Source organism: Lontra canadensis, unplaced genomic scaffold, assembly GCF_010015895.1.
Source record: "Lontra canadensis isolate GAN:19392208 unplaced genomic scaffold, GSC_riverotter_1.0 scaffold35, whole genome shotgun sequence".
NCBI classification, from domain to species: Eukaryota; Metazoa; Chordata; class Mammalia; order Carnivora; family Mustelidae; genus Lontra; species Lontra canadensis.
The window spans coordinates 2,037,964-2,059,456 of NW_022631029.1; the positions used below are offsets into that span (position 1 = coordinate 2,037,964).

At 50.4% G+C, this 21,493-nt stretch overlaps 1 protein-coding gene across 2 annotated transcripts; it reads left to right on the forward strand.

Moving 5' to 3' along the window:
* The first annotated feature begins 190 nt into the window (after positions 1-190).
* Positions 191-18,337, forward strand: TMEM38A (transmembrane protein 38A). Of its 2 annotated transcripts, XM_032867565.1 has the most exons (7): positions 191-671; positions 1,072-1,125; positions 11,714-11,870; positions 12,144-12,328; positions 14,268-14,355; positions 15,811-15,928; positions 16,755-18,337. In XM_032867565.1, the coding sequence occupies exons 3-7, from the start codon at positions 11,743-11,745 to the stop codon at positions 16,992-16,994; spliced, it is 759 nt and encodes a 252-aa protein (XP_032723456.1). In that variant the 5' UTR covers positions 191-671; positions 1,072-1,125; positions 11,714-11,742; the 3' UTR covers positions 16,995-18,337. The 2 variants fall into 2 exon arrangements, with proteins under 2 accessions (XP_032723456.1, XP_032723455.1); XM_032867564.1 differs by lacking the exon at positions 191-671 and having other exon boundaries at positions 917-1,125.
* The last annotated feature ends 3,156 nt before the right edge of the window (positions 18,338-21,493 follow it).

The window sequence follows — 21,493 nt, forward strand, 5'->3', positions numbered from 1 at the left end:
GAAGGCCAAGGCAGGCAGGCTCCCGCCCCCTACAGGCCAGGCCCCTTTAGGAAAAAACTAGCGCCCCTTCTCGCTAGGGAGGCCCAGAGGGTAGCGAAGAAAGGGCGGGGCGAGAGTGTGGCGTCACCCAAAACTGGCACCAACCCAGGCGAGATTGGGTTACGCACTGGAGGCGTGTGGCGCAGCGGTGAGACCCCTGCGCGCTGCAGAATTAGCGCCGTAGCTTTTCCTTCTGGGCTGGGGTCTCCCAGGCAGCTTCTGGAGAAACCCGGCCTCCTGACCACTGAGCTGCGCAGGGGAATGGGTGCTGATGTAGTGGACTCCCGGGCATGGTTTCCCGCGGGGAGGAGGTTCCTCCTGAGCCCAATGGAAGGCAGGGATTCCCCCCTAGGCAGGAGTTAACGAGGGTGCGGAGGTCCGAGCGAGCTGTCCCTTTGGAGAACAGGGTTCCTGGTGGGGAATGGAGGTCATGACTTACAGAGCCCAACAGAGGACTAGGGTCATGAAAGCTCCATAGAGGACGGGGGTCTTGACACTCTAGGGCACGGGAAGATGGGGTTCACCACTTGTCGAGACCCACAGAGGATGCAGGTCCCGATCCAAGGCTCCAGAGGACATGGGTCCTAATTGAGTCCCACCAGGACAGGGGCCTGACCGACCCGTCCCTCTGGGTGAGTTCCGTGCGGGAAGAACCCCCCCTCCATGGAGAGCTACCCTGTCCAACTCACACCACAGGGACACCCCTACACCCTACCTCGCTGGGCTGAAGGGGGTCGTGATGGCCCGAGGGACGGAGTATGGGACACCCTACTGGGCTTTATGGGACAGGACGGTCCCACGACCCGCCCCGGGGCCAGCGGTTGTCCCTCCTCTCCCGCGGGGGCCGGGTTGGGGGCGGTGCCTGGCGGGCGGGGGCGGTTCCTGCGGCGGGGGCGCAGTCACCCGGCGGCGGGCTGCGGGACGTACTGGGCCGGGGGCTGGGGTGGGACCGGGTGGGCGCCATGGAGCTGCTCTCGGCGCTGAGCCTCGGTGAGCTAGCGCTCAGCTTCTCGCGGGTGCCGCTCTTCCCAGTCTTCGACCTCAGCTACTTCATCGTCTCCATTCTCTACCTCAAGTATGAGCCAGGTGAGCCAGAGCCAGCAGTCCGCGGGGGCTGGCATCGCGGGGCGGGGGGTGGGGGTAAACCTGCGGGTCGCGAGGAGGGAGAAGCTCTAGATCATGGCGGGTCACAGTACCAGGGACTGCTTCGGGGGAGCCGCAGGTGCTGGGATCGTGCTGTTCTTCCACAAGGAGTGGGCGGGGGGCGGCGGGGGGAAGACGAGGGAGGGCAAGGAGAGAAGCCCCCTGGGTGGTGGGGCTGGGGGAGTGGGAGCGGATGAGGGCTGGATGGCAGGAGAGGAATGCAATTGTATAGAAGAGGGGGAACAGGTGCTCGGGAGGGAGCTGGAAGAGAAGGTCAGGGGTTCCGGCAGGGTCGCATGAATTTGGGCAAGCGGCATAGGTCGTGGTGAAAGCGCAAGCTGGGGTCGGTGCTGCCCGTCAGTCCAGATGTCCTGGCCGCCCGCAGTCGTGACCGCCCTCCCTGCCCTTGGCGCGCGGAGCCGGAGCGGCTCAGTGTCTATATAAGGACCGGCAGTGCTGGGGGCAGTAATCCGGTTCAGAGAAACTGACACCGGTGCCCCCGCTGCTCTGCGGCCCTCGGCTCTCTCCGGCAATCTCCCCTCCTCCTCCTCCCAGTCCCCCCCTGTCCTCCGACAGAGCGAAGCTGGGTCTCCCGCGCCCGGCGGGAATTCTTCCAGCCGTGGCGCGGATCCTTTCCACTTACAGAGCAGGATCTGCCCTAGGGCAGGGTGATTTGGGGTTAGCTAACCCAGCCAGCTCCAGACCGTCCCCTCCACCCCACCGCGGAGAATCGCAAAAGGGAAGAAAGACTCTGCTTCTTGGGGTTTTTTAAAAGCTTTTTTTTTTTTTTTTTTTAGATGATGGTAAATAGACTCCTTAGAGTGTGGTCTATTTTTAGATAAGGCTCACTGAATGTTTCTTGTTCATCTCCTAGCGTTTTAACTGTTATAGCACACCAGCCAACGACAGGGACTAGAGAATTTAGCTTTAGAAAAGGGATTGATCATCCGGAAACTTTGTGACTGTTTCTCGCACTTAGATGTAAATTCCTCTATATTCTTCTCTCAGGACTGAAATAGCTCCCCCCCCCCAGATTATAAAAATAGGTGCTTCTTTGTTTTTTTAAAAATCAAGCTGAGAAACAGAAAGGAAAAAAGATCATTACAGTTGAGGTTTTGCCGGCCCTTCCAGACCTCTATTCCATGCGTTTATAACCCTGTAGTTAGAGATGGTAAAGCACGATTTTATGCAAATAGGATCATATTCTGCTTGCCAAGTGTTTTTGTTCTGTTTTATTTTTGCCCGTCCACAAGCCAGAGCCTATTCTTTAAAAGCTATTCTGCAGATCAGTTACTTTGCAAAGCAAAATAAGCTTTGTGTTGTCTTAGCACGGGCACAGGACTGCATTTCCTGTCCAAGACAGATTTTGGTGGCTCATGCCAATCCCTGGGCAAGTACAGAACCTAGCACACCTTGGGAAATCTTAAACTGTGGAGGGCTGGCACTTCAGAGGGATGTAGGACACAAATGTCTGGAGGAAAGAGGTCTTCAGGCTGGCCGGGAGTATGCAGGGGGGTCTAGAAATTTCTGCCAGAGTGAATAAGTCATCTGAACTAGAGGTACTGGAGCCTGAAGGTCCCTGAAGATGGGGAAGTTTCAGTGGTTCATAACCTGCTTATATTAGGGGCTCGTGGGGGCTCTTAACCCCCCCATCTCACTTCCACTCCAGACAAACCAAATCAGAATATTTGGGATAGGGCCATCCCTGCATGCTTATGTTTCAGGGTCCCCTCCCCAGTGATTCCTGCATGCCTTCAAGATTGAGAAACCCCTGCCCAGTTCACATGCCCTCGGTTTGCAACTGAGGAAGTAGGAAATAGTGGCTAAGCTAATTTACATACCCAACCTGTAGTCCCATGGCTGGTAGATGCAGCCTTGGGACTTAAACCCAGGTCTCCTGGACCCCAAGACTCACTCCAATTGCTCTGAGGTACTTGCTTCCCTTTAGAAACTGGAGGAGTTGGGCTTAGCTGTTAGCCCCCCACCCCACCCCACCCTGTTTGTTGTTCCTGCTGAGCCTCTACAAAGGTTTCTTAGAATCTGTGTGCTGACTGCAGGAGCGGCCACAGAATCTGCAGGGCCCCTCACTCAGAAAGTCAGAATTTCAAGATGGTGACAGCAGCGCTAAAGTGAATGTGGGACCCTTCTGAACACAGGGTCCTGGGCAGTGGCACAGGTAGCACACCTGTGGAACTGAGAGCCACGCTGGCTTTTAGGGAAAATCTCTGAATTAGGAGTCAGCCTCTACCACTGAATACCAGGCTGGTGTCTGCACCTCCGTGAGGTTCAGCTCACTCATCTAGGAAAGAGTCTCGTCGGAACATAATCCCAAACTCTTCTGCCAGGCTATTGTAAAGATGTATTGAGAACTTTGTCCGTAGTAGGGTCTAAGGCACTTGGGAGAGTAGTTAAAATTATTTGTAAGGCCGTGGGAGGATGTGTTTCCTGAGACGCAGGCATTTTCTGGGTCAGGCTTTCGTGAGAATCCTGAATGAGGACAGAGCTTAGAGTGTGGTCCTCAGATGAACGGCATCTGTGGCCCCTGGGAGCTGGTTAAGAAATGCAGAATGCCAGCCCACCCTCCCCCCACCCCCAGACCTGCTGAATCAGAATCTGTATAACATTTAAGGAAGGATGGACTAAAAGAGGCAGGAGGTCCTTATTAGAACCTGGAGCTCCTTAATACGGCCGGGAGGAGAAGATCTGGCTCACCTCCGGTTTCCCTAGTTCTATCCAAGAAGAGAAGAAAAAGCAGTGGATGTCGGCTGCATGGTTGAACGAATGAATGACCGTCCTGGATCCTTTTAAGCCTTGACCTATCCCAAGAACCTTCCAGACCAGTGGTTCTCAAATATACCTCCACATTAAACTCACCTGGGGAGCTTTTCAGAACCCTCTTGTTCCCGCAGCACCCTTCCACTTAAATTAGAATCACTGTGCACGTTACCAGTGTCAGTATGTCTTTTTTAAGTTCCCCAGATGAGAACCAGTTCTGTGTAAACAGTGTCGCCCAGGTCTCCGCACAAGTGACAGTGAGGGCCAGATCATTCTCTGTGGTGGGGGCCATCCCAGGCATTTCAAGATATATCACAGCATTCCTGTGGCTCAGCCTACTAGATGCTGGTAGCATCTAGTTGTGACAACCAGAATGTGACAGCCAGTTGTGACAACCAGAAATGTCCCCAGATGTAGTTGCCCCCAGTTGAGAAGCAGTGACCTAGACCAAATCTCAAACGCCCAGTGCTTTCAAGGGCCAGGCAGGTGATGCATGGGAAGCAGTCTGCCAGCCACATGGGGACTGTTCCCAGGTGAGACCCAGCATGCACATCTTCGCCTGATTGCAGCAAGAACCACCAGAAGTGATGTTTCGATGGAAGCTGGAAGTGCGATATGCAGTTCCCTATGTGTATATGTTCGGCTGTTCAGACATTTTTTAATTTGTTTTTAAAAAATTAAAAAATTGTTTTAAATAAAACAATTAACATTTTTTTTCTTTTTAAGAAGTTGATGGGCTATTTTCTAGAGCAGTCTTAGATCCACAGCAAAATTAAGCTGCAAGTACAATTTTCGTGTACTCTCCGACTTCCTCCCCGTCAACATTCTGCACAGAGGAGTACCTTTGTCATAATCCAGGAGCCCGTATCATTATTATTATAATATCACTATCACATATTATCAACCAAAGTCTAGAATTTACATTAGGGTTACTTGGTGTTGTACGTTTTGTGGATTTCGCCCATTGTATAACGTGTATCCACTGTTAGGTTATCCTACAGATAATTTCATTAACCTAAAAATCCCCCAAGCTCCCCATGAGCATCCTGCCCCCTCCCTCCCTCAAACCCTGGACAACCCCCGATCTTTTCATCATCTCCATAGTTTTGCCTTTTGCAGAATGTCATAGAATTGGAACCATACGGTGTGTAGCCTTTTCAGTCTGGCCTCTTTCGCTCAGCGGTATGCATTTAAGGTTCTTCCATGTCTTTTCGTGGCTGGAAAGCTCATTTCTTTCCATTGCTGAATAATCTCCCAGGGTACGTATGCATCATAGTTACTTATTCACCTACCGAAAGACATCTAGGTTGCAGGTTGAACATCTAAAATACTGCGGGACTAACAAGACAGCTCCTTGAGCCCTTTCGAGGCCTCTGGCATGAACTCTAAGCTTTTTGAGAGTGAAGGGCTGCCTCTCCTCCAACCTTCCAAAAATCTGTCACAGGGGAAGAAACCAAGGCAGACAGCTGAGCTCCTTCAAGTCACTGAGAAGCTCTGTAAATACACCTCCCATGTTTGGACCTCAGACTAAATAGTGCAGAGCCATGGCTTTGCTGAAAGTGCCCTGGGGAACCTTCTAGTGCTTCCCTGCCTTCCATAGACAGGACTCTAACCCCCCCAGAGAGGGAATGCTGGGATGCCCATCCCAGGCCAGAGCTAGGGACGTGATTAGGGCTTCCTCCTCCCTCCTCAGGCAGAGCTGATTTTTATAAATCCATCAGCTAAAATTTCCACCCACAGGTACTTTCCATTTCAGTTCAGTTCCAGGAATAACTCGTGCATAATTGCTAAGCTCTAAGCAATTTCTTTTTGTTCTCACCGGCGCCCTTTGAAATGGGTAGTAGCACCGGGGTGACCACCTGACCCAGGTTCCGTTAAGAAAAGCACCAGAAGCCCCATGTCCCGGGAACCCCTCGGTCCCATGCAAATCAGGCTGACTGGTCCCTCTACACAGCACCCCCATTATGCACAAACGCACCCATTGAAACCCGGAGAGAGGAGTGACTAGCCAAGCTAACCCAGCGAGAGGGGAGGGCTTTGGTGGCAAACCTGGGATTGCAACCCACTTTCTCGTGGTTCCTGATGCTCCCCCAGAACCCAGCAAGAGAAACCAGGAAGGAGTATGGCAAAGGGAAAGAGCCAAAGAGAAGGTTCTCGGCACTGCCTTGCTGTGGATCTTCAGGGCAGGCCCATCCCCCATCAGCCTCCATCTTCTCCAGTGTGGTAATGAGGAGACTGACCTTGGTCTTCTGGGTTGCTGAGATAAATAAGTTTGATAATGCTAAGAATCATCTTGATAATTACGCACACCACATTGAATCACCAATACGACTTGGAAAGAGGATACTCTCATCCTCTTCTTTGGAAAGCAGAGGAAGCTGAGGCTGGCAGGGAGCAGTCATTTGTCCAAGGTCACACCGGAGAGAGTGAGCAGCAGGGCCAAACCGGGGTCTGTGACTTTTCTACCAGGACTCAGCCATGGTGCAAACACGGGAGCCTGCTTTACTCCCACTACCTGCCACCCCGCCCCCACCCCCTGCTCCCTGGCCTCAGTCCCTGGGATGGTCCCAGAGGGCACCAGAATGACCCTGGAAAGAATTCAACCCCTAACATTATTTTTAGATGCAGAGGTATCCATTTCTGCAAAACATGGGTGCCTCACCTGACCCAAGCCGTTGCAGGACCCACCAGCTGCTCCAAAGGATTAACTCTCAGCTGGCAGCATTTTAAATAGATACCCCAGGGAAGAGAACATTCTGCCTCATACTTTGTCAATGCTGAGACTTAGGACAACCTCGAGGGCAGGGAGAAGATGCGCTGTGGGCTTGTAACTCCAGAGTGAGATCGAGGAGGGAAATTTCAATTCCAGCCCTTGTCAGGAGCTGGGCAAAGAAGGGACTGGGGTTCGCACCTGGCAGAAGGAGTGGGACACAGAGGAAAATGGTTTGTCCAAGATCTCATGGTTAGTTGGGGGTGGCAAAGAGAAAGGGGAGTGTGTTTACAACTTTCTTTCAGACTTTTATTAAGCATGTTTCCTGATTATAAAATGTAGTTTGTGCAAGAGAATGGATAGATAACTTGGGTTCTATTCCTATGTTAGCATACCTTACAGCAGAGAAAAATAAATACGGCCCTTGAAAATATTGTGCTCCGTGAAAGAGCAAGAGGTAAAAGACTATGTTATATGATTCCACCAAATGAAGTATGTAAGTTCAGAACATTTTCCTTCCTCCAAAAGGAAACCCCAGCCCGACGAGCAGTCAGTCCCCATCCTCCCCTCCCCCAGCCCCCCGAAGTCACCAGTCTACTTTCCGTTTTTGTGGATTTGCCTGTTCTGGACATTTCATACAGATGACCTCACACACTGTGGGACCTTTTGTGTCTGACTTCTTTCACTTAGCATGTTTGTGCAAGATTTGTTTTCATGTTGTAGGACTTCATTCCCCTTTAAGGTGGAATGATATTCCATTGTGTGGATCTACCACATCTTGTTTAACCATTTATCTATTGGTGGACACTTGGGTTGTTTCCACCTTTTGGCAAATTGTAAATAGTGCTGCCATGAACACGATTTTATTTTAAAGATTTTGTATATTTATTTGACAGAGAGAGATCACAAGTAGGCAGAGAGGCAGGCGGGGGTGGGGGGGAAGAAGGCTCCCCAGTGAGCAGAGAGCCCCACGTGGGGCTTGATCCCAGGACCCCAAGATCATGACCTGAGCTGAAGGCAGAGGCTTTAACCCACTGAGCCACCCAGGTGCCCTGTGAACATGATTTTTTAAGAGCCTTTCAGAACCTTTTGCTAGGTTCTCTGGTAGGATATAGCAAGGTTCCCCACTGCCCACCTCCTGCTCCTGGACCTCTGATCATGGCCATCAGAGAGGGAGCAGGTGGTCAGGGTCTGATAGGAGGCTGATGGAACCCCATGTGATGAACATCCCATGTCCCTCTTGCCTATTGGCTTTCCGGGGGCACTCTTGTTTTTACTAGTTTTGGTGATTAAGTATTTCATACACACAGAATAAATATCACGGACACCTCTCTCCCCTCCAAACAGATTTAACAGATGGGAACATAGATTTGCTTCAGATGGTTTTCTTAAAGACTTTATTTATTTATTTATTTATTTATTTATTTGAAAAAGAGAGAGAATGAGTGCAAGTTGGGGGAGGGGCAGAGGGAGAGGGAGAGAATCTCAAGCAGACTCTGAGTGGCCCACAGAGCCAACTTCATGGTTCTTAGAGTGAAAGATCCTACAATGACCCTGTTCCAAGTAAGGTCGCATGTTGAGGTTCCGGTGAGCATGAATGCTGGGCAGGAGGACCCTGGTCCCCCATATAACTCGCTGCAAGTGGGGATAATGATCCGTATATCATGTGCGGCTAACAGCTCTCAAGGATGGAGCGAAGGGGTATAGTTTCCTGGGACAAAATAGTAACTCCCTGAATCAATGAAGTGGGGAGGTTTTCTTATAGTGTGACCCAGAGTGCCCAACACAGCCCCAATGCCTGGGGGTGTTCCCTCCACATTTACTAGAAGGGGAGCTCCATGAGGGCGGGAGTTCATTCACTCCCAGCTGTTTATTGGGTGGCTGCTATTTGGCAGGCCTAGTGCCGTGCACTGGGGATACAGCAGCAGGTAAGACTGAGGAGGTCCCCGTACTCACCAAAGGATTAAGACCAAACCAGTCCGTTGAGTGTATCAACAGTATGGATCCGTATTCATGTCAGTGGCTTTGTCCGTGGTGCAGGTCATGGAGAGACCAAGCATTCAGGCTCAGTTTAGAGATTAAAGGCATTCAATTTCTAGAAACAACGTGACTTTTCATTTAAGATTTTTTTTTTTTTTTTTGAGAGAGAGGGCGCACAAGCAGAGGGAGGGGCAGTGGGAGAAGCAGAATTCCCGCTGAGCCGGGAGCCCAATGTGGCGCCAGATCGCAGGACCCCGGGGTCAAGATCTGAGCCAAAGGCAGACACCCAATCAACTGAGCCACCAAGGTGCCCCCAAAGTGACAAAAAACAGGGTGCCTGGGTGGCTCAGTGAGTTCAGCACCCAACTTTTGATTTTGGCTCGGGTTGAGCCCTGCATTGGGCTCCACGCTCAGCAGGGAATCTGCTTGAGATTCTCTCTCCCTCTGCCCCTTCCTCCACTTGTGCTCTCTCGCGTGCACGCTCTTTCTCTCTCAAATACATAAACACAGCTTAAAAAAAAAAAAGGGGCACCTTGTGTATAGATTCTAATAATCACCACCAGAGTTGGGGTACACAATGGTTCTGGCACCCCAAAGGAACTCCCTCGCGATGTTCCTTTATAGTTATATCCTCCTCCATGCCCTAACGCCTGGTGACCACTGATCTACTCTTTGTCACGTATCGCTATGTTTTTTTTACTTGGAGAAAGTCATAGAAATGATATCATATAGTATGTAACCTTCTCTTTTCTTTTTAAAGATTTATTTGAGAGAGAGAGCAGGAGTGAGGGAGGGACAGAGGGAGAGGAACAGAGAGTCTTTTTTTTTAAATTTTATTTATTTATTTATTTATTTGACAGACAGAGATCACATGTAGACAGAGAGTCAGGCACAGAGAGAGGAAGGGAAACAGGCTCCCTGCTGAGCAGAGAGCCTGATGTGGGGCTCAATCCCAGGACCCTGGGATCATGACCCGAGCTGAAGGCAGAGGCTTTAACCCACTGAGCCACCCAGGCGCCCCGAGACAGAGAGTCTTAAGCAGACTCCAGATTGGCTGACTGAGATGCTTAGGGGTGGGGTTCAGGTATCTGGTTTGTAAAGTCCCCCAGCAATGCTGATATACAAACAAATGGAAGGTCAGTGCACTGAGCCCTTTTCTTCACAAATGGGATTCCTGTTTCTTTTTTTTTTTTTTAAGATTTTATTTATTTACTTATTTGACAGACAGAGAGAGAGAGATCACAAGTAGGCAGGGCAGCAGGTGGGGCGGGGGAGCAGGCTCCCCGTTGAGCAGAGAGCCCGATGCAGGGCTCGATCTCAGGACCCTGAGATCATGACCTGAGCTAAAGGCAGAGACTCAACCCACTGAGCTACCCAGGTGCCCTGGGATTCCTGTTTCTGTTTGCTAAGCAAGATCATTCTTTTTTTGTATTTTGTTGCCTTGGGTTTATAGAAAGACTCAGCTGACTATCATTTATGAGTGTGTATCCTCAGTTACAGAAACTGAAATAAGTTATATTTTTTTTCTGTCATCCATTTTATTTTAACAGCTTCATTAAGCCATAATTCACATACCACCCATTTACAGCATCCCATTCATTGGTTTTCAGTATATTCTCAGAATTATACAACCAGCACATCCAAAAGAAATCTGTAGCCTTTAGCTGTCACCCTCCCATATCCCCCATTCCCTCCAGCCCTAAGCAACCTCTAATCTACTTTTTCTTAGTGTTAAAAATTTAATAAAATACCAAGACCCATAATAGGATAAAGTCCACAGGGTCATGGGAGCCCAGAGGCAGGAGTGACTGACCCAGCAGAGCAAGGAAGCCTTCCTAGAGGAGGTGGCATTTGTGCTTGGCCATTTTTGCTTTTGTGTTTTTGCTCCTTCTATGCCACTAACTTGTAACAGAAGACAACAAGTGTTGGGGAGGAGGTGGAGAAGTTGGAACCCTTGTGAACAGCTGATAGGAATATAAACTGGTGCAGCCGCCATGGAAAACAATATGGCAGTTCCTCAAACAAGTTAAACAGAATTACCATTTGACCCATCAGTTCCATTCTGGGTGTATCCCCAGAAGAGTTGAAAGCAGGAACTCAAATTGATATTGGTTCACTTATGTCCTTAGCAGCATTATTCGTCATCGCCAAAAGGTGGAAATAACTCCAATGTCCATCGATGGGTGAGTGGGTAAACAAAATATGGTATATCCATACAATGGAAGATTATTCAGTCTCAGAGAAGAAGGAATTCTGACGCATGCTACAACATCAGGTTATTATGCTGAGTGAAAGAAGCCAGACACAAGGGGACAAATATGTGTGATTCCACTTACATGAGGTCCCTAGAGGAGTGGAATTCACAGAGACAGGAAGTAGATGGTGGGAGCCAGGGGCTGAAGGAGGCAACAGAGAGTTAGTGTTTAATGGGGACAGAGTTTCAGCTGGAGACAATGAAAAAGTCCTGAGATGGATGGTGGTGATGGTTACATGACAGTGTGAATGTGCTTCATGCCACCAAGCTGTTCACTTAGAAATGGTTAAAGTAGCACATTTTATGTATATTTTACCACAATAATAAAAAAAAAAAAAGGTAAAAAGAAGGAGAGACCAAGAGGACAGGCCTGAGCTTGTAGGGATCTTGGCGTCAGCCCAAGGCAGGAGCAGCCGCATGGAAGCGTTCCCATCTGTACATCGCTCCCTCTCCATGCCGCCCTCTCTTGTAGGGATGAGAGTGACCGCTTGGCTGTGGTTATCAATGAGGATTTAGCAAGTCCTTCATATAAATGTAAACCCAGTGTCTGAGACCTGGAGGGGCTTGCTAAGTGGGACCTGGCGTTACCGTCATTGCCACGTCTCTGAGCACGGGAGAAGGAGCCCTGGCCCAGCTCTGCCTTTTCTCCGTGTGACCTCAGGCACCTGTCCAGCCTGTCTGAGCCTGGGTTCTTCCTCTGAAATGGGCAAGCTGCAAGGCAGCTAAATTAGGATGGGCTAACCGGAAGGTATGGGAACAAAGCATGCCCTTGGCACTCTGGTGACGGTGGGGAACACCCCTGTGCCCCTCAGGAGCAGTCGAGCTGTCCCGGCGCCATCCCATGGCATCCTGGCTGTGTGCCATGCTGCATTGCTTCGGGAGTTACATCCTGGCTGATCTGCTCCTCGGGGAGCCCCTAATCGACTACTTCAGCAACAATTCCAGCATCCTGCTGGCCACAGCTGTCTGGTAAGCACTGTCCAGCTGGTGGGGTGTGGAAGAGCAGAGTTGGGGGCAGGGGTGACCCAGCCACCTGGAAGGTGGGAGGTGGGGTTGGAGTAAATGGGGTTGGAGGAAATGGGACCCATCTGCACAACATTCACAGCAGACCTGAGTGCACTGCTGTCCACAGCTCTATCCCAAGCCCAGCAAGCCAGGGAGGGGGATCTGGACACAACCTCATCCCCCCAGGAGCCCCCAATGGTCTGTCTCACCCTGACGCTCTGCATTCTCTCCCCAAAGGTACTTGATTTTCTTCTGCCCCCTGGACCTCTTTTACAAGTGTGTCTGCTTCCTGCCTGTGAAACTTATATTCGTGGCCATGAAGGAGGTAGTGAGAGTCCGCAAGATTGCTGTGGGGATCCATCACGCCCACCACCACTACCACCACGGGTGGTTCGTCATGATTGCCACTGGCTGGGTCAAAGGTAAACAGGACCATGATGACATTGGGAAATCACCTCCACTGAGAACCCCTGCTCAGTGGTACATGTCTGGCACCCAGGTTGGCACAGACATTGCTCCAGGCTACGAGGACTGTTGTGGGAGTCCAGCCTCATTAGCTGACAACTTTCGAGTAAATGGGAAGATTCTTCCAGAATTTAACTGTCAAAGATAAACAGGCCCACAAGACAATGATGGCTGTCTCTCAAGCAGGGGTCCTCAGCTGTGACACTACTGATGTTTGGTGCCTGGTCATCCTTTGTGGTGGGTGCTGTCTTGTGTGGAGTAACATGTTGAACAGCATCCCTGGCCTTCTCCCACCAGATATCAGTAGTGCCCACCTGTGTGACAACCAGAAATGTCTTATCTCATTTGATTCTTAAGACTCTGCTTTAGGAAAAATCTAGCATCATCCCCTATTTACTGAGAAGGGAAATGAAATGACTTGCTCATGGTCACACAGCTAAGGGGGTGTAGCTACGTTTGACTCCAGATCCTCAGAATTCAACATCCACATTCTTAACGACTTTGAAGTCCTCCTTTTCCCTTCTCCTTTGGCTATGCTAAGAGACAGGCCAAGATAGACTTTAAAGCAGAAAATGTGGGACGCCTGTGTGGCTCAGTTGGTGAAGCCGCTGCCTTCGACTCAGGTCATAATCCCAGCGTCCTGGGATCGAGTCCCACATCGGGCTCCTTGCTCGGCAGGGAGCCTGCTTCTCCCTCTGCCTCTGCTGCCACTCTGCCTGTCTGTTCTCTCTCTCTCTCTCTCTCTCTCTGGCAAATAAATAAATAAAATCTTTAAATAAGTAAATAAATAAATAAATAAAGCAGAAAATGTTACTAAAAATTAAAGAGGGACCCTTTATAATGATAGTTCAATCCACTAGGAAGATACAACAATAATAAACATATATGCACCTAAAAATAGCACCAAAATGTATAAAGCAAAAACTGAGAGAAGCTAAAGGAGAAATAGATAGTCCAGCAATAATAGTTGTAGAGGTGGACCCAGGAGTACCAAGAAGACAAGGAAAGAAGGCTCAACTTTCTTTTTGCTAACACCACGGGCCTCCTTATCCCTGCTCCCTGATACCAAAGTGGGTACTGCCAACATGCCGGGGCCTACAAGCACACTCCACTGAGCCATAGTGTACTCAGCTCCATTGACACATGGGGCTGGATCATGCTCTGTGGTGGAGACTGTCTTGTGCACTGTAGGATGTTGAGCAGCATTCCCGACCTTAACCCACCAGTAGCAGCCCTGCCCCAGTTGCAGCAACCAAAAATGTTTCCAGATATTTCCAAATGCCTCCTTGGGGGCAAAATCACTCCAGATATGAACCCCTGGTCCAGTGGTACATACCAGGTACCTCAGCACAGCCATTTCTGGAGTGGGTGTTCAGCTCTCTTTAGCCAATACATTTGGGGTAAATGGGAAGATTTTTCTAGAATTTCAACCATTATGTCCCACATGAGTCTCCTTATTTGCTCTCCAGGAAGCCTGTGCTTTAGAATAAATGCCCCAGGCATATAGCTTGCCTCCCAGAGGGCACATGGCTTAAGAAACACTGAAAATTTAGAACCCTGAGGAGGAGGAAGACTGAGATGGGGAGCCTTCTAGAAGCCTTATGCACAGTTCAGGGTCCTGGGCTAGGGATATCAGGGCAGACAACCCAGATTTGTCCAAGATATGCCTTGCAGATGAGAAATGAGCTCAATTCCTTCATGCTGCTTTTGCTCCAAATATGCCGTGTGACCCTCCTGAGCCTCAGTTTCCCCACTGCAGCTGGTTATCGTACACCCAGGCTCAGTATCTCTCTGGAGAAGACTCTAGGAGCAGTAAAGCTGCTTCCTTGGGAACTCAGCCGAGAAGAGTGGGGAGCTGGAGGTGGCTGGCTCATTCAGAAGCACCCTGTCTCCTAGGCTCTGGCGTTGCCCTCATGTCTAACGTTGAGCAGCTGCTCCGAGGGGTCTGGAAGCCAGAGACCAATGAGATCCTGCACATGTCCTTGTGAGTATCCATTCCACCCCCCTACCATCCCTCCTGTATGTACAGGTGCCTCCTGGGCCTGACCCTGGGTTGGATGTTCCCAGTAACTTAGAAGCCCCAGCCACTAATTCTGTCTTCCAGAAACTTCCAGAGGTCGTGGAGCATCCTTGGAGCTGAAAGGGAACTGTAACTCTGCCTTGGGGGGAGGAGCAGGCAGAGCTGCAGGGTGATGAGATACTTGATTTGGGTTTTGAAGAGTGAGTAGGAGTTTACTGGCAAAGGGCAAGCCTCTGGACAGAGGCCAGCACCTCTGCCAACTGTCAAGTGAGAAAAGTACAATGATTCTGCCCAGTTCTGCGGGGTCACGGTACAGAGTGTGGGTGGGGAAGAGTATGGAGCATTGGTGGAGAATGCAGGGCACAGAGTGTGGGTGGGGAGTGTATCTGGAACTAGGTGGGCAGGACCACAGGGCAGCATCCAGGACCCAACCTAGGGTCCCGTGCTACATTTAGCCTATAAATTTTTAAAAGACCTCATTGGTTTGGGCTCATTAAATTTTCTCCCAATCTATAATAAAGAAAGTGATAGCGATTAAAATATGACACTTTTTTAAAAGGCTCACCCATATGCCAAAGAAAATTCCCATTTCACACTTATCTCATTTCATCCCTACTGGAGGCCTATTCCCACCCTCAGTTCACCAACAAGGAAATGGGGACCCAGAATATTATGTTGCCTGCTACTAAGTGGGCAAGTGCTTTCCCATCCTGCATTCTGTTTCGGCCTCATGAGTGGAAGGTGAGGGCTCCATGGATTCACGCTCATGAACTCCCTGGTCCTGGTATCTGGTGAGCGCTTTGGAAATATCAGGCAGAGTTATCATCATTAAGGACAGCAGTGAACCACGGACACTGGGAGCAGGAGTCACAGGTCTCTCTTCTGCAACAAGTTAAAATATTGAAAACCTATCCCATAGGAAAGGAAAGGAAAGTTAAGAAAAACCATGTGTTGTAATCCTACCTTCTGGGGGACGTTTTATTGGGGTTTGGTTACACAGACATAGCTGACTGCCTGCATGCCTGACCTGTCTTCAGCCCCTGCAGAGGTCGATCTGATACCACGTGGCCCAAGACCCCACCTTAAATCACATCGTTCCTAACTGGTATGACCCAAAGTCCCCAAGTGAACAGAAACACTCCTTTCAGGCAGGCGGGACGTTTCCAGGGCTGAAAGGAGACCTCCTAGGAGCCAGAGGGGAAAGCCACACCTCTCTTTGGGCCAACTTAACCCTTTACTGTGCAGGGAGACTCCCCCTCCCTTATCTATGCCATGCAGGCAGCTTCCCACCTCCCACTCAGGAGAAGCTGGGATGAAAACTGGGGCCGGTAGCGGGCAGGTGGAGAAGGGGGTCTGGGTCAGAGGGAAAAAGGCCTGGGCTGCGTGGTGCCTCATAGTAACAGAGGCTGCCCCCTCCAGCCCCACGAAAGCCAGCCTCTACGGAGCCATACTCTTCACCCTCCAGCAGACCCGCTGGCTCCCGGTGTCCAAAGCCAGCCTCATCTTCATCTTCACCATGTTCATGGTATCCTGTAAGGTAAGCCGTCCTGCCCTACCCCACGCCAGCCCACACCTTGCAGGCTGGGAGCTCAGACTTGTGCTCTTGTGTCCCAGAATGGACAGCCCTAAGGCAGGGAGCTGGGGAAGGGGGTCCCTTTAGGTCTGTGCATCGGAAGAAGGTCTGATAAGAGGAGGGTCCAGCACGTGGGGACAGGGTAAGGACAATTAAGGCCTTCTGGGCACAGGGCCCAGCCTGGGCAAAGGCCAAAAAGAGGGGCAGAAGCGCATGGAGTCTGTTTGGAGAATCAGGGCCTTGTGCCTTGGTGGTGGAGAGCTGAGGAACAAGACCCAGGAAAGCACACTCAGGACCCCAGGGACTCAGGCTGGACAAGGGATGGTGCTGGTTTCATCTTGAGGCCTTGAGCTGGGGTTAGCTCACCCAGGAGGGGTCTTCGGGAACCACACTGTCCTACCCCTTAGATCTGGGGAGCTCTGCTGCTGGCTGCCTGGGAGGGGACCCATTGGTCACTGAAAGGGAGAAGGGAATGAGTCCCCCCTACCCCAAGCACTGTTTCTCTCTAGGCCCAGGTGCTGGGGGGCCCCTGACATTGAGGGGAGAGATCAACTGTCCCCGTTGCTGTCTGGGGTTTCAGCACCAGAAGTCCTATATCCAGGAAACCTACAATAGTTAGTCATGCTCCTGGGGGTGCGTAAAGCCAAAGGGATGGATCTTGACTACCTCTGACCTTGACCTGGCTGACCTTTTCTCCCCTATTTCCTCCTCTTACCCCCCAACATCTTGCTTTCTGCCTCGGTCTCTATCTCTCTTGCTGTCTCCCTGTCCCTCTGTTACCCTACCTCAGGTGTTCCTGACGGCCACTCACTCCCACAGCTCCCCTTTTGATGTTCTGGAGGGCTACATCTGCCCTGTGCTGTTTGGGACCGCCTGGGGGGGCAACCATCACCACGACAACCATGGTGGGTCCCATGGTGGGTCCCATGGTGGAGGCGGACCCGGCTCGCCACACTCAGCCCTACCTGCTAGGTCCAAGGAGGAGCTGAGTGAGGGCTCCAGAAAGAAGAAGACCAAGAAGGCAGATTAGTGGATGGCCCAGAGGCCTTGAGGGGTGCCAGGGAGAAGACCCGGACCCAGGACCCTCAGAGCCGGTGCGGGAGCATTGTGGGCTCTGCTTTCCCCTCTCCAGGCCTCAACTTCCCAGTCTGCAAACTGGGGCCATGTGGGGGGGTGTTAAATGAGATATGGGGGTGAGGAGAGGGTAGAGGGGTCCCTCTCTCTTTCTGCCAGGCCACCATAGCGACACAGCTTTATTTGGCGGGAGACCCACAGCATCCTGGCAGTGGCCCCAGCCAGAAACCCTAACAGTTATATTCTTGGTTCTACTATTCCCTCTTTAAAACTACATCTGGACTCCGGAAGAACTTCAATCAGGTTGAGACTCATGAAATTGATGGACAATTCCTAAGTGTCTGCTATGAGGCAGCTGCTGCGACTTCCGTCTCCTTGTGCCCGCTCCTCCTGGATGGCACTGGGCAAGCTGCCTCCTCCGAGCCTCGCATTCCCCATCTGTGTAGTGGAGACCCTCCCCCCCAGCCCCTCCGTGTGGAAGTGCTGGTGTGCACCTGGACATGAACCAGCCTTACCAACTCTAAAGCACTGTGCAGGCGGGAGGGGAGGCTTTAAGGGGTGTTCCTCATGCTTGAGAACGGCTTTGCATTTTAGATTATTTGTGTTCATGGATCAGAGAACCCCCGCAAGTTACCTGGCACGGAGGGGGTCTTCAGTAGACACATTTGGGCCAGTCTTAAGAGCTTGGGGCGTGGGGAAGGCATGTTGTGATCTTTGGGTTCAGGCAGTCCCGAAACCAAAGAAATGCAGCAAGCTGGGCCGGGGTGCCAAGATCCAGCTCCATCAAGTGCCCCTGGACACTTGCTGTCGGGCCCTAGAAGCTTCGGGCCTCCCCATGCTGGCATCCTCCACTGCTCAGTCATTCAGAGGACTCGGCTTGCTCTGTGCTGAGCCTTGTGCTGCTGCTGGGCGGGCCCAGAATGTGCTCCAGGGTGAGTGAGGGGAATGGTAGCTGAGGCCCCTTGCCCCGACCCCACGGGCCACCTTCATCTCAGCCTGCATCACCAGGACAGCCAGGAGGGCTGGGTATATTAGGTGTGGCTAGTCTCAGGTGGAGTTTGGGCACAGATGGGGCCAGTTTAGAGCTGTCCTCTGCACCAGGGGGAATCAGAGCAGCAGCCTACGACGGCAGCAAGATCAGCGCGTGGGGTCCCGGGTATTGCCGAGCTGTTGGGAAAGTGCCTTGATCTGGTGACACCTGGGAGCCGGTTGGGTCCTGAGGCTCCCAATGCATCCTCTTGCATGTTTATCAAGGCTCGGCATGAAGGTACAGCAAATAAATCTGTTGTGGATGAAGCACATTGGCTTGGCTGATTTATTCCTGCTCTTTTGGCCTCAGGACACGGCAGGGTTCTGTGTCCTTAGAGATGCTCAGAGCTTCCAGGGAGACGAGGCTCATGGCAGCCCCCAATGTCCAAGAGGAGATGGAGCCTGTGGGTAGAGTTTGGAGTCCGGAGTTCACATATTTACTGTGCCACCGACAGATCATGGGGCCTCCCCTTTTCCAAGCCTGTTTGCTTCTTGGGGAATGGGGGTAATGATTATCACTGTCCTTTATGGACAGATGGGAGAATTAACGGGGTGATTGGGGTTTGCAGCTAAGAGTCCATACAGGACCCTGTTAAGAGAACCACTTGGCAATCACACATCTGATAAAGGGATTGTATCCAGAATATATAAAGAAGTCCCAAAACTCAATAATAAAACAGCCCAATTAAAAATGAGTAAAGGATTTGAAAGGACACTTGGCCATGGGGAATATACAGATGACATTTTAAAAAGCACATGAAAAGATGCCCAGCATCCTTAGCCATCAGGGAAATGGGTGGGAAGGTACCCATTACACTGTCTAGGATGGTTAAATTAAAAAGACTGACCATACTGAGTGCTGGCAAGGATGTGGAGCAACGGGAACTCTCTTCATTCCGTGGGCAGGAACATAAAATGGTGCAGCTTCTCCGGAAGACAGTGGCACTTTCTTAAAAATTTAATTTTCCGGGGTGCCTGGGTGGCTCAGTCGGTTAAGCATCTGCCTTTGACTTGGGTCATAACCCCAGGATCCCGGGATCAAGTTCCATATCGGGCTCCCTGCTCAGCAGGGAGCCTGCTTCTCCCTCTGCCTGCAGCTCTCCCTGCTTCTGCTCTTTGTCGCTGACAAATAAATAAAATCTTTTTAAAAATTAAATGTTCATTTACCATATAACCCAGCTATTCGGGTGCTTGCCCGAGAGCAATGAAAATATGTGTCCGTGCAAAGACGTGTACACCGATCTGCATAGGCGCTTTGTAATAGCCCCAAACTGGAAACAACAAATGTCCATCAAAAGGTGAGGGGATGGATAACTGCTCCATCCCAGTGGAATCGTGCTCAGCGATTCCATTAGCAAAAGGAAACAGCATGGGACAACATGAGCGAGCTTCCAATGCATTACAATGGGTGAGGGAAACCATATAAAGAATATATACTCTACAAGCCCATGTATATAAAATTCTGGAAAAGGCAAATTAATTTATAGTAACAGGCTGATCAGTGGATGCTTGGGGAGAGAGGGATGAGGAGGGGAGAGGCGGAGGGAAGGATGGCGAAGAAGCACATAGAAACTGAGTGGTGGGGGTGCCTGGGTGGCTCAGTGGGTTAAAGCCTCTGCCTTCAGCTCAGGTCATGATCCCAGGGTCCTGGGATCAAGCCCCATATCAGGCTCTCTGCTCAGGAGGGAGCCTGCTTCCTCCTCTCTCTCTGCCTGCCTCTCTGCCTACTTGTGATCTCTATCAAATAAATAAACAAAATCTTAAAAAAAAAAAAAAAAAGAAACTGAGTGGTGGAAATCTTAACTATCCTGACTGTAGTGGTGATTTCATTGGTCTATATGCACATCACAACCTACCAAATCCTGTGGTTTAAAGGTTTTTAAAAATTTATTTGACAGAGGGAGAGAGATCACAAGTAGGCAGAGAAGCAGGCAGAGAGAGAGAGGCAGAAGCAGGCTCCCTGCTGACCAGAGAGCCCAATGCAGGGCTCGATCCCAGGACCCTGAGATCATGATCTGAGCCGAAGGCAGAGGCTTAACCCACTGAGTCATCCAGGTGCCCTGAATCCTATGATTTAAATGTGCGCAGTTTAGGAGCACCTGCCTGGCTCAATCGGTGGAGCACACAACTGGTAATCTCAGGGTTGTAAATTCAAGCCCCACGTTGGGTGTGGAGCCTACTTTAAAAAAAATGTGAAGTTTATTGCATGTCAATTATATCTCAATAAAGATATAAAAAAATGTTCACTTAAAAAAGAAAAGAATTCCATAAAAAAACTGGGCAGAAGATTTGAACAGTCAGGGGTGCTTGGGTGGCTCCGTCGGTTAAGCATCTGCCTTCTGCTCAGTTCTGAACTGATCCTAGGGTCCTGAGATAGAGTCCCTAAGTGCGAGCTCTCTGCTCAGTGGGGAGCCTGCTTTTTTTCCCCTCTCCCTTTGCCCCTCCCTCTGCTCATGCTCTCTTTCTCCCTACTCAAATTAAAAAAAAAAAAAACTTAAGAAAAAAGATTTGAACAGTTCACCATGGAGAATATATGGACAGCAAGTAATCCCATGAAATAAACACATGAAAACTATAACAAAATGCCCCCGCATATCTGTTAGGGGCTGAATTGTGTCCCCCACCCCCCAAATCCATAGGTTGAAGTCCCAATCACCAATACCTCAGAAGGTAACCGTATATGGAAATAGGGTCTTTAAAAAGGTGATTAAGTCAAAATGAGCTCTTTGGGTGGGCCCCACTACAGTGTGACTGGGGTCCCTATAAGAAGAGATTAGAGGGGCACATGGGTGGCTCAGTCAGTTGGGCGTGTGCCTTCCACTCATGTCATGATCCCCGCATCCTGGGATGGAGCCCCGGGGTAGGTAGGGCTCCCTAAAGAATGGGAAACCTGCTTCTCCCTCTCCTCCCAGCTTGTGCTCTCTGTCACTATCTCTGTCAATCCCTCTCTCTCTCTCTCTCTCAAATAGATAAAATCTAAAAAAGAGAGAGAGATTAGGACACAGACATGAGCAGCGCAAAGACCCTATGAAGATCCAGGAAGAAGATGGCCATCTAAGAGCAATGAAGTCTCAGAAGAAAACACTCCTGCCCCCAGCACCTTTGTCTTGGACTCCTAGCTGCCAGAACTGTAAGACGATGAATTTCTGCCAAAAAGCCACTCAGTCTGTTGCTTTGGCCACCATAGCAAGTTAAAAGGATACTGCCTTGAATGTTTAAAGTAATAGTTCAGGATGCCGGGTGCTGGTAAGGACTCAGAGCAACCGCAGGGTTCACAGAGGGCTGCAAGAAAACAGCTGGGCCGTCTCTCACCAAACCAAACACCGTTTCCCGTGTAACGCAGCAATCCCATCCCTAAGTGAAACACAGACTCCTGTTCATGCAAAATATGTTCAAAGCAGCTGTTTTGGGGAATCACCAAAAAAT

Bases quoted from the DNA above. Each gene is read 5' to 3' on its own strand.
- TMEM38A (XM_032867564.1), top strand. From the start codon at position 1,002: ATGGAGCTGCTCTCGGCGCTGAGCCTCGGTGAGCTAGCGCTCAGCTTC. The intron at 11,871-12,143 runs GTAAGCACTGTC...CTCTCCCCAAAG, and splicing joins CTGCTGGCCACAGCTGTCTG to GTACTTGATTTTCTTCTGCC. The intron at 14,356-15,810 runs GTGAGTATCCAT...TGCCCCCTCCAG, and splicing joins GAGATCCTGCACATGTCCTT to CCCCACGAAAGCCAGCCTCT.